This window comes from Piliocolobus tephrosceles, chromosome 1 (assembly GCF_002776525.5).
Source record: "Piliocolobus tephrosceles isolate RC106 chromosome 1, ASM277652v3, whole genome shotgun sequence".
Taxonomy (NCBI): domain Eukaryota; kingdom Metazoa; phylum Chordata; class Mammalia; order Primates; family Cercopithecidae; genus Piliocolobus; species Piliocolobus tephrosceles.
In genome coordinates, this window is record NC_045434.1 from 198,322,701 (window position 1) to 198,335,637 (window position 12,937).

At 47.9% G+C, this 12,937-nt stretch overlaps 1 protein-coding gene across 4 annotated transcripts in view; it reads left to right on the top strand.

The window, feature by feature from the left end:
* STPG1 (sperm tail PG-rich repeat containing 1) overlaps positions 1–12,937 on the top strand; it is a 57,892-nt gene that overhangs the window by 38,179 nt on the left and 6,776 nt on the right. For all 4 annotated transcript variants that reach the window (XM_023219645.2, XM_023219644.1, XM_023219646.1 and 1 more), the window contains 2 exons: positions 2,870–2,978; positions 6,511–6,676. In XM_023219645.2, the coding sequence (XP_023075413.1) occupies positions 2,870–2,978; positions 6,511–6,676 (275 nt within the window). The remainder of the gene's footprint in view (positions 1–2,869; positions 2,979–6,510; positions 6,677–12,937) is intronic.

The following is a 12,937-nucleotide window of genomic DNA, read 5'->3' on the forward strand; positions in this document are numbered from 1 at the left end:
CGCATCCAGCCATTCTGATGTATTTTTTTAAAAGTTCCTTCCAGCTGCTGTGTGGTGAATGGACAGCAGTGTGGGTTGGAGAGTGGGTTCTGAAAAACCAGCGAGGAGACTATTATGCTAACAGGAGAGATGGCAAGGTGTGGTCCAAGAAAGTGATCAGAAAGAGGCTTAACCATTGCCCCTTTGCTAATCCCAAGTGGCAACCAGGCTACTAGGGAGACAGATACAGGAACTGACCGTTTGTGCGGATGCCCCTCTCTGCAGCCTCCCAGTTGTAGCTGAGGGACGCCACCGTCAGTGTTTCATGCGCCATTCTCTCCAAATCACTGTCTATTCCCTCACCCGGCTTCCTGTCTCCAATGCCCAGCACAGGTCCTGGGATGCAGTAAGCATCCATCGATGTTTATGACATCAAAGGAATAACTTTCCAGTAGTATACAGTTGTTAATCTAGAAAGGACCACTTCCCAAGTCAGAATTGTGTCCTTCTGCCAATAGATACATTTAGGTGCATGTTTTTTGTTCATTATTGTCTTAATATGATCCTGAAAATAATACATGCTCATCATAAAATATATTCAAGCCCTGTAGAAACCCATGAATTAGAAAGTGGAAGTCCCTTATAATTCTACTTCCCAAAGCAAACCACTGCGTTGGAAACCAGGTACAGACTGGGCACAGTGACTCATGCCTGTAATCCCAGCACTTCGGGAGGCCAAGGCGGACAGATCACCTGAGGTCAGGAGTTCGAGACCAGCCTGGCCAATATGGTGAAACCCTGCCTCTACTAAAACTACGAAAATTAGCCAGGCATGGTGGCACACACCTGTAACCCCAGCTACTCGGGAGGCTGAGGCAGGAGAATTGCTTGAACCCGAGAAGCGGAGGTTGCAGTGAGCGAGCATCGCACCATTGCACTCCAGCCTGGGCAGCAGAGTGAGACTCCATCTCAAAACAAAACAACAAAACAAAACAAAAAACAAACCAGGTGCAATTTCTTTCATATTCTCTCCTACCTCTGTCCCTCCACCAGTATTAGCATTATGCTCTACACAGCACACATGCATTTTCTTCTTAGATTTCTTTCCATGGCAATACAATAAATCTGCTTCAGTCTTTTTTAACCTGCTGAATATTTTCCTGGCCCCATGGGGAAATCTTCCAGTGACGCACACTCAGCGTATACAAAAATGTTCCCTTTTTCAGTTGCTTTTCTGTCTGGGTGAAAAATAAAGCTGACATGCTGTTTTGTCTACAGGTGGCTTTTTTTTCAGGCCAGGAGAACAATGGTTGAGTCAACTGGCGAGGAGTAGAAATGCAGTAATCCTGTTAGCCACACTGTGCTTTGAGGTCTGTCAAAGCCTTTCTCTGCCTTTGCTGCCACCAACCCTCACTTGTATATTCGAGTCCTCTTCCTCGGTACTGTGTTATTACCTTCTCTCCGGCAACCTGGCTCCTCTCCCCCACTCCCCATGTCCAGTAATTAACCTGTCCCATCTGGTCTCTTTGTTTGCCCTCTCTGCATGCCGTCTAGCCATTAGGGCCCTGGGAAAAGCTAAATTCCTCCACCTTTGTAAACACAAAATCAAAATGCCATCTGCATTTCTCAAGAAACATTTTTTTTGACAAAGGAGTATCACAGCAAATCAAACCATCCTGGCCCCAGCAAATAGTTTCACTCATTCAGCAAATATCCCCAGCAATCACAGGTTTAATTTGTATTGCCTCTGTTCTCCAATGAATACAGGAGACTGCAAATTGGCATTTAAAATATTTATGATTCATGTGTAACAGAAGAATGATCTCAGAGTTTTTTCCTATTATTTTTAGAGTTCTGGACACATCACACACTCTCAAATGTATTTCATGAGTCGGCCAGAATGCTTAATTTCTGATCAGTTCAGGAAAGTCGAGACAAGGGAGTGCTTGCAAATGTGATCACAATGTTAAATGATACGACTTTCTTGTGTGCCCCAAATGCTGCATTTATAGAAGGGCTATTTGAACAGTGAGCAATGCACCTAGGAATGAGGATGGGGATGGGTAGGACTGTGTGTCCTGAAAACAGTAAAAATAGTAGAAAACCAAGTGCAGTGGCTCATGCCTGTAATCCCAACACTTTGGGAGGCCGAGGCAGGCAGATCATTTGAGTGTAGGAGTTCAAGACCAGCCTGGGCAACATGGTGAAATCCCGTCTCTACAAAAAAATACAAAAAAATTAGCCAGGTGTGGTGGCGTGTGCCTGTAGTCCCTGCTACTCTGGAGGCTGAGGTGGGACGATTGCTTGAGCCCAGGAGGCAGAGATTGCAGTGAGCTGAGATGGCACCACTGCCCTCCAGCCTGGGCAACACAGTGAGACGCTGTCTCCAAAAAAAAAAAGTAGCAACAAAATGAAGATAATTTGCAGGTGTAGCATTACACACTTGAAAAAAAAAAAAACACTTTCCTAGAGGTGATCTCTGTTGACCCACCCCTACTCCCTGACAGAACTCCACAGCAAGTGGAGCCGACTGTCCAATCCGTTTTACAGATGAGAAAACTTGGTTTCAGAAAGGTTACAGATGCAGGAGCACACAGCCTGTCCTTAGCAGAAGTGAGCCTGGAAGCCAGCCTGCAGCTAGCTCTGTGCTCTGTTCCTGGTTGAGTGACCAGCATTTGCCAGGATCACAAACTCATAGACCACTTGAGCTGGGATGACGGGGAAGCCACAGCCAGTGTGACCTTTACAGCTCACATCTGTACATTTGCTAAGAAGGACAGGTTTCAGTTGGATTTTTTTTTTTACGTAGATTTGCCACTTGTCCAGGCACGATGACGAAGACAAAGAAAGGAAAGGCACTGAGTACACTGGGTGTATTTTCTCCCCCTAGGCCTCTGTCTCTTGCTGCAAGCAGAGAAACAACGTCTGCGCCCGAGCCGGGTTTGTGTCAAAAACCCAAAGAGGATCTTTTGTGTTTGCTGAAAAAGGACCTCCCCCAGGTAAGCAGCTGCTTTGCCCTGGCCTTGACCTAAGGGTTAAGTGTCCCAGATGTGATTTGCAGGGCACCTACTTCTTCACAGGGAGTCTTTGGAAGGATTTAGTCTTTGGGTGGGGAGGAGTAGCAGGCAGGTACTGAACAAAGAGGAGAGGTGAGAAGACAGCCAGCTCTCCCCACCAGGAGGACAACAGCTGGCTCTGGAAATGGGCCTCCAAAGCAGCTTCCGGGCCTCCCCTTTTATGACCTGGCATACCTGCTCTGGGCAGCCAAATGGAGAAGTGACTTCTCACCTCAGAAGTGTGCACATTTGTATACCCCAGGTGCCATCAGAGGCCACTGGGAAGGGGTGGGAGATACAGGGCATGGCCATATATCCTGTTCCTTCTACACTCGGCTGCCGTGTTCCTTTTCTCCTATACCAGAGGTGACTTCATCATCTAGTCATGAAACAGAGGAGGCAGCTCTGTTTCTGGAGCACCCACTCAGTGGTTTCCATGCAGTTTTGCAGGTCTGCCCTCGTAGGTTCATCCACTTAGCCCTGCTTTTCAGATGAGGAAATGGAGGCTCAGAGAGTTGAAATGACTTGCCCAGTGTCACACAGCCAGTAAATGGCAGACACAAGCCCAGAGAGGTCTCACTAAGGAGCTCCATCATTCCATTGTCGCTTCTGGAACCTCCAAGATTCAGGAATAACAAGAGCTTTCCTCCAGGTGTTTCCCCTGCTGGCCTTGGGGAAAGGTGTTGCACCTCTCCTGTGCTCTCTGACCGCCAGTCCTGGAGCACTCATTATGTTAGATTATCCCAAATAGGTCCCACAGACCACGCCCCACCCCCAGGATCCTTGGGCACCAGAGCTACCCCAGGAGCCTTGGGCCCCAGAACGAGGAGGAGCAGGGAAGGTTTGCTTCTGCAATCACGCCTCTTGCAGAGGGGTGTGGATAAAATTATAGTGCATGTCAGATTTCAGCAAATCCAGATTAAAGTTGAAAAGATCAATCTGAAGCTGAATAACAAAACCAGCGCTAATTAGGAGGCTCAGCCCCAGTTCATGCTCCCCCGCCTTGCATCATCCATGGGCAAAACCCCACCTTGTCTGTTTATACAGAAGAACAAAGCCAGCATCCCTGGAGTTGGCCAGAGTCCCTGCCAGTGAGCCCTGGGATGCGGGCACCTCCACAGTCCACCACCTGCTCCTGCTCCCTCCCGGGGGGGGATCCTGAGAAGCCCCCAGCCCCTTATGACACAGAACAGGAGGGGAAGGGTGGGTACCAGCATCTGTTAAGCTCCCCGTGGGTGCCAGGGGCCTTACATTCATTATCTCATTGAATGCGCCAAAGCCCCATGGAGCAGGCACTCACCACGTAATCATGTGCTCAGAAAGTGTGAGCTCTTCTTCTTACTTTATCCCTTCACCGACAGAGGGGATAGAAAAGCAGGTGATGGGCCCAGTGTCCCACAGCTGGATTTCTTTTAGTTTTAGTTTTTGTTTTTTGGAGATGGAGTCTTCTCTGTCACCCAGGCCGGAGTGCAGTGGCACAATCTTGGCTCACTGCAACCTCCGCCCCCGCCGGTTCAAGTGATTCTCCTGCCTCAGCCTCCCGAGTAGCTAGGGTTACAGGCATGCGCTGCCACGCCCAGCTAATTTTTGTATTTTTAGTGAAAACGGGATTTCACCATGTTGGCCAGGCTGGTCTCAAACTCCTGACCTCAAGTGATCCGTCTGCCTTGGCCTCCCAAAGTGCTGGGATTACAGGTGTGAGCCACCACGCCCAGCCCCACGGCTGGATTTCAATCCAGGCTCATCTAGTTCAATACCTGGTATCTTCTCACACCCCACCCCAGCTTCCTGGCGGTTGGCTCTCTCTGGTAGTGGCAGCATAAATGCCTTCTACTCCTTGCTTTTGCTTTTCATTGTTTTCTGTATTTTGTAATTCAAGTGTTGCTATAACCTTTTTAGTAGAAATATATATATGAAACAAAGAATATGAGAGAGAGTTATCCAGTATTGTAAATGCTACTGACTTCTGCTTTTTTAAAAATTTAAGTATATATTGGGAACTTTTTTTTTTTTTTTTTTGAGAAGGAGTCCTGCTCTGTCACCCGGGCTGGAGTGCAGTGGTGCAATCTCAGCTCACTGCAACCTTCGCCTCCTGGGTTCAAGTAATTTTCCTGCCTCAGCCTCCAGAGTAGCTGAGACTACAGGTGCGCGCCACCACACCTGGCTAATTTTTTTTGTATTTTTAGTAGAGATGGGGTTTCACCATATTGGTCAGGCTGGTCTCAAACTCCTGACTTCAAGTGATCCGCCCACCTTGCCCTCCCAAAGTGCTGGGATTATAGGTGTGAGCCACCGTGCCCGGCTGATACTGGGAACCTGTTTTCATGTTAGTAAAAATCCTTTCGGAACATCATTTTAAATAAATACATAGTATATTATTATATGATGGTACCATAAATTAAGGAACCAGTATTGTCTTATTGGAAATTGTGATTGTTCTGAAGTGATTGCTAATATGAATGGAGTGGTGGAGAACATCCATGCACAGGGCTGCTGACAACTTAGGGGTGAGATGGCTTCCTCTTCACCCCAGTTTTGGTCATTCTCTTCCTCCTTAAAGCTTTGTACACAAATTCATTTTATTCTGTCACAGTTTCTCAAGACAGGGCATTGTGGCATGGTGAGGAAGTGTGGGCTTTGGAGACAAGCAGACCAGTCTCTACATAGTGATGCTCAATACATACATGTTAGCTGGGCATGATGGCTCACACCTGTAGTCCTAGCACTTTGGGAGGCTGAGGTGGGAGGATTGCTTGACCTAACGAGTTCAAGACCAGCCTGGGTAAAATAATGAGACCTCGTTTCTACCAAAAAAGAAATTTTTTTTTTTTGAATTTTCAAGACGTGGTGATACATACCTGTAGTCTCAGCTACTCGGGAGGCTGAGATGGGAGGATCACTAAGCCCAGCAGGTCAAGGCTGCAGTGAGCTGTGATCGTGCCACTGCATTCCAGCCTGGGCAACAGAGCAAGACTCTATCTCAAAACAAACAAAAAAGATAGTTGTTGATTGCATGATATTTACAAAGCAACCAGTATGTGCTAGGAACTTAAAATATTATTCAACTATCATAACAACTCTGTTGTCAGAAGAAGTATTATTCTCACTTTGTAGAGAAGAAAAACTGGGCTTCAGCAAGGTGGAGAGATTTATCTAAGTCCCTGGTTAGATGAATGTCCTTTGGCAAATTATTTAATATCTCCGAGTCTCGGTTTCCTCACATTTAGAATGGAAGCAGTAATACTCATCTTGCCAGGCTAGTGCGAGAACTAAATCAGCTAAGTGTGTGCTTCCCGTGCCATCTGTTCTCTGCTTGGTGAGGATTGTTTTTGTTTATCTCGGGCAGCCCTTCCACTTGACCATCCTAGAGTGATGTTGCCTTGCAGCCATCAAGTGTGTTCTTAGGGGTAAGGTACTACTTTTTATTTACTTGAGAAGAGTTCGTTACTCTGTCATAAAATTTCTTTCTCCGTAGGGCATTATGATATCAACGAATCCCTTGTGAAGCAGTCGCCAAACACGTTAATGTCTTGTTTTAAATCAAAAACCAACCGTGGATTAAAACTGACATCAACAGGCCCGGGACCCGGTTATTACAACCCCGGTGATTGCACAAAAGTTCCAAAAAAGACTCTTTTCCCGTGAGTCCCAATCATTCTGATCTTTCTTTTGAAAGGTGGTTGTGGGGAAGGAGCCCAACATAGAGAAAAGGAAGGGGTGTCACTGCTTGGCAGAACACAGTGCCAGGCCACTCTTCAGGGGCCCTTAGTCACACATAATGGTGCTCAATAAATGCCTGATATTTATGGAGCAACTACTGTGTGCCAGGAACTTAAAATTGTATTCAATTATTATTATAATCCTGTTGAAAGAATCGTTATTCTTACCCCATAGAGGAGGAAGTAAGGCTTCGGATTTGGCGGGAGATTTGCCTAAGTCCACACAGCCGAAGTGAGGAGCCATAGGGAATTGGCTCAGGACTGAGTCTTTCCTCATCCCCTGTGATGCTGGATTCCAGTGGTGCTGACGTTGTTGTATTTTTGTAACATAAAATCCTCGCTGGAGTGGCAGGACATTCAGAGGCAGTCAAGCTCTCGTAGCTTTATACTGATGGAAGTTTAAGCCCTGACTTTGGAGTTGGTGATACCTGCTTGATTTGTACTTCAGCTCTGCTGTTTTTATGCTCTGTGACCTTGGGCAGAGTTCTAACCTCTCTGAGCCTCCATGCCCTCATCTGTAAAGTGGGAATAATTCCTGCCTTGTGGGATTGCTTTCAGAATTAAAAATATATGTTTGGCTCGGCGCAGTGGCTTGCACCTGTAATCCCAGCACTTTGGGAGGCCGAGGTGGGTGAATCACTTGAGATCAGGTGTTCGAGACCAGCCTGGCCAACATGGTGAAACCCTGTCTCTACTAAAAATACAAAAATTAGCCAGGCATGATGGTGCATGCCTATAATCCCAGCTACTCAAGAGGCTGAGGCAGGAGAATCACTTGGACCTGTGAGGCTGAGGTTGTGGTGAGCGGAGATTGTGCTACTGCACTCCAGCCTTGGTGACCGAATGAGACCCTGTCTCAAAAAAAAAAAAAGATAAATAAAATATATGTTTGGCATTGGCATTGGCATTGCAGCTGGTGACTCAATATTAACACAGATTTTTAAAAATAAATACAGGGATTTATGTTACCCTGTTTCATATCCTGCACATTTTATATTACTCTCACCTAAGAGTCTCAAACACTCACAGGGCTTATTTATTTCTCAAATGGTTCTAGAACTTCTGGAACTAACAGCAGTTAGGGTTAGTCCTCCTGTTACCATCTCAGCTCTCACCCCTGTGTAGCCTCTCCAGACAGAGCTGGCCAATGGGAGGGCTGGCCAGGTGGGACCAACCATATATCCACCTGGGCCCCTCTGGAGAGATCAGGCAGGTGGTGGGAGCCACAGCCACAGTGGGTCAGAAGTCCAGGCAACCCAGGGAGGCTGACAACATTGGGCATAGTCTGATCATCAGCCTAGGGCAAGGGGACCACAGTTCTTAATCTGCCAAGTTGAACTTAAAATCTGGAGAGGGGATTGAGACCTCAGCTGGAATCCACCAGAGGAGTCCCTTCTGCCCTCCAGGGCTAGGACTCTGCAGGCTGGCCTTGTACAGGCTGTAGGGCTAGGGGCTGGGGCAGGCCAGTCTCCAGGAACAGCTGTCTCTCTGGAAAGTCTCTCCTCAGAGACCTCCCGACTCCAGGCTGGCATGCAGCGTCTCTACAAGCAACTGTTCCTTTACTCTGCCAGAGGAAGGTGGTCAAGAGGACAGGTGTGGAGTGGGCTGACCAGAGTATGAATCCCAGCTCTGTACCTTCCAGAGACTTCTCTCTGAGCCTGAGTTTCAGGTTATTAGGTAGAGATAAGAATCTTGTAGGGATTCCATGAAGATTCGATGAGAAGATGTTGGAAAATCGCTATTACCAGCTGGGCGTGGTGACTCACGCCTATAATCCCAGCACTTTGGGAGCCCAAGGCAGATGGATCACTTGAGGCTAGGAGTTCAAGACCAGCCTGGCCAACATAGCAAAACCCCATCTCTACTAAAAATACAAAGCTGGGTGTGGTGGCGGGCACCTGTAATCCCAGCTACTCAGGAGGCTGAGGCAGGAGAATTGCTTGAACCCAGGAGGTGGAGGTTGCAGTGAGCCAAGATCACACCACTGCACTCTAGCCTGGGTGACAGAGCAAGACTTGGTCTTAAAAAGAAAGAAAATAGCTATTACCCTTATAATGATAGCTGTGGTTATTTTATATCCTATAGACATATTAGGCTATATTATACAATACGGCTGTTATTTGGCATGGCAGCTCAAGCCCCCAGCCCAAATTTGGAAGCTTCTTCAAGGAAAATGGTGAAATAACATAAGAGTGGAGGACACTTGGTTTTTAACTGTTTTATCTGGAGAAGTATCTTCTGGCTTTTGCTCAAGTTTGAGCAGGTGGTTTGAGATCATTCTTATTTTATGGCGTTTGCATTTGTCAGTCATCAGGCTCTATAGATTTCTGGTTCTGTACTGGAGGCTCAGGTGAGCAGGACACCACGCTCCAGCCAGCCTCATCTGGGAACAGCCTCGAAGCCAAGTGGAGGAGCCTGCAACAAAATGCTGGGTTAGGTGGCCTCAGGGGTGTGTGGCCATGCACATCCCGTGGGGCCATCTTCCCACTGGGCAGTGCAGCGAGGCTGCGTGTCTGGGGCTTCTAGGGATCGCTGGCTGGCTGTCAATGCTTCACAAATAAAAGGTCTTTGGTTAATAAGTCTGAGAAGCACTGCATGGTAACCCTCTGCCCCTGAGAACATCGCAGTCTGCACAGGCATCCTAAAGGCTCTGAGAAGGCCTGCAGTAAAGGAACCTGTTAACCCGGAGTCTCCTAAACTTGGGTTCACTCTGATGAATGGATGGTGCCCCAGGCTCTATAGCAGGACATTTGTGTAGCTGGCTCTGTGGTCTGGGGCTGCTCTGGGCACCTCTCTGGGTCTTCCTTTCTCTATGAGCGAAAGAAGGGTGTCTGCATTTCTGACACGTCACAATGCCAGGTTTGCTCACCATGGACTCAGGAGAGCACACAGAGGGCAGTGAACGTGGAGCCAGCCTGGACCCACAAAGGAGGTCCAGATTATGCATTTTAAAATTAACATGGGAAGGATGAAGCTAAGACATTTATAATTTTATTTGGAAAGCAAGAAGATAAGACTGGTAGGCTTTGGGCTATTCTAAGAAAGCATCTATCTTCCCAGTGAATGATGAAGAAAATGATGTAATGAAAAGAAAAGACACCTGAATATCAGAGTGTTGAGGAAATATCCAAAATCCAGTGTCTCAAATTCCAGTTCTGTTTTCTCTGGTGTCCCTGGAGGGAAGAGAGGGTCAGGAGCCACACGGGGTCCTGAGGTCAGTAGACCCCTGAGGTGACCCCATCTGCATGCACCTTCCCTTAGGACTTTGTCCACATCAGACCTAATCCTCTTTAGCTCTCCATGGCTACGTGGAGCGGCGGTGACTCGCCGCCGTGTTTTTCTCGGGAACACATACGTGCCGTGCAGGGGGAGACCTGCCCTCATCTGTCTTGGGTTGGAGTCGATGGGCTCCCCATTCTTGGGCAGAGTTACAGCTACAGAAATGCTCTTCTGGATCTGCTTTCTTCAGGGTGCAGGAAGCATCAGTGCAGATGTGAGTTCTCCCTGGAGGTTTTAGTCTCATGCTACCGGCCAAAAAATGTAAAACCCAACTGTGAGAGGGTGGCTGGATATGACCAAAGTTCAGGAGGCCGCCATTAGGGCAGGGAACAGCTGATCACGTCTCCTGGGGAGGCCATGGAGGCAGCGTGGGCAGCGGATTGATTAGCACAGACCCCAAAGTCAGTACCGTGGAACCTCCACTTTCCCCGCTCACCAGCCGGGTGGGCCTGGGGGAAGGGAGGTCACTTAACTCCCAGTGAATTCAAAGTCGTCTTTGGTGAACAAGGATAAGAACACCTCATAATGTGGTTGCAAGGATAAAAGGAGATAACCCACAAAACTCACGTAGTAACTTGTATTTTTATCAAAGCAGGTAAGCAGGTCTTCCGTGTCTTCCTAGGGTTTCTAGTGTGGCCCCATAGGGCAGATGCTGTGCTGGGGGCTGGCTGTTCGTTAGCACTGGCATTTCTGAGCTCCTTAGCTAAAGGTCACGCCATCGGGTGTTCCTTGGCCATGGCCACCTTGCTGAATCAAAAGCTAAGAGGAGTTCTCAGCTACCAGGGTGTCTTCAGAAGCAAAGTGAAGTGTCAGCCAAGGTTTCACTTCTGAGGTCTTCAATATCCATCACAGTGGTGACTCAATGACTTAGGGTGAGTCAGGGTGAGAGTTTTGGAGATCAGAATAGTTCCTCCCAGGCACTGCCTTCCAACTCATGCTCCCCGGCAAGGAGGTGCAACACTCAGGGTCATCTTTCTAACCCTTGATCTGCTTCCTGGAGTTCTAAGCCACTGGATTTGCACAGACACGCTGTCTTGTCACAGCTCGAGCTGAAAAATCAAGCCCTGTTGGCCCCACTCCAATTTTGGTAATTAGATTGGGCCCACCTTAACTTCCCCTGGGATTTTCAATTCGATATGGGATGCTTCCTCCCAAGCGGCTGTGATCTGTCACCCGCCACCCTGTTAAATAGATACTGCATTCCACCCCAGAGGCAATCGGCTGCCCTTTAATGATGAGAAAAATGGCCCCTTTATCCCTCCCAACCCTGGGAATCCCTGAGGCAGAGTGAATGTGTGCCTGGGAGTGGCTGGAGGGTCTCGGATGCCTTCCCCAAGTGGCCTGCTGAGTCCTCTAAGACATTCATTATTCTTAGGTGATTTGCAAACAGCTCACATTGGAAGCTGCAAACACACTTAATGCAGTTGTGGTCAACTCAGAGCCTTTGATAGATGTTTTCTTTCCACGGGGCAGGGCCAGGTTGGCTTTTATAACTGAGCAATGAGGCTCATAAAAGCCCTGGTCACAGTGCACTGTGGGCTGCCCTGGGTTTGATCTGGCCTGACCTTTGTGATTTGCCAGCCCCACCTCGACATGGAGGGACCAGCCCTGGATGAGGATGAAACTGTCATGTGGGCCTCAGATGCCTGGGCGCCTTTACTTGCTACCAGCCCTCTGCTTTTCTCTGCACTTCAGCAAATGTTCCTGGGATAGGGCTGGGGGCCTCAAAGCTGAGGAAGACACATTCCCTTCCCTTAAAGAGCTAGGCAAGTAAAAGCCATAGAAAATGCAACATTTTAAGTGCAAAGGAATAGCCAGAATGTATTCAAGGGCCGCGTACTCTGAGCTGAGAGCTCTCAGCTGCGACCTGCCGTCACCCACCTCTCCTCCAGGTGGGCGTGTCACTCCGAGTTTACAGTGAAGTGCAGGCTCTTTACCGTCATGGGGCTGGGATTTGAATCCAGGTCCCTCTGCCTCCAAAATCCATCTCCAAAACCCATGTACCTCACTTGAGTCACAGGATGGGAACATCCAAGACAGGTGGGGGGTGGTGAGATGCGTGTCGGTGGAGGAGAGAAGTTTCCCTGAAGGAAGTGAGAACGTCAAGAATTGAATTCAAGTTTGCAGGGAAAGTTGGTGTTCCTCACAGAAGGAACAGCAGGGACAAAGGCATGGAGTTGCTGAACTGTGTTGTGTTGGGTGTTTCTGGAAGGTAAAACGGAAGCAGCAGTACGTGGGAGATTAGGCTGGATTGAGAGGCCATAAATAGATCTTGCCTTTAACTTTTCATCAGGGTCTGTAAGTGGGGAGGGTCAGAAGCAAGTGAACAACCCAGGAACTCGCCGGTGGATGGAGGGTTGAAGGCAGTCCACGTGCTCAGTGTCTGTCTCCTTGTGTCCCAATTCCTGCCCTAACAGTTACAGCTTTCCCCATTCCATGCGTTTCCTCCTGCTGTTTCCTCTGCTGGAAATGCCCTTCACCTGAACACTTTCTGGATTTCTGGGTGGATTTCTGGATTCGTCCTGTTGGAATTAATGTCCCTCTGTCTCTGTCTCTTTCTGCTCTCAATGCAGTTTTGTTTGTCTGTTTGTTTGTTTTGGGGGTTTTTTTGTTGTTGTTTGTTGTTGTTTTTTTTTTTTTTTAACCTCTATTCTAACAGATTTCATGTTTTTAAACAAATGTTACAAGTAAAGCACTAGTTAATTTTCCTAACAATCTGGGTGGTAGGTATTATTTCCACCATTTTACAGATGAGGAAACTGAGGCTTAAGGAGGTCAAGAGTCTTTTCTAAGAACACATAGCTGGTGAATGGAGAAGAGGGGATTCAAACCCAGTTCTGTCTGAGTGCAAAGCCCATACTGCCTGAAGTTGTCACCAGTCATGGCTGTTGCTGGCAGCGGATT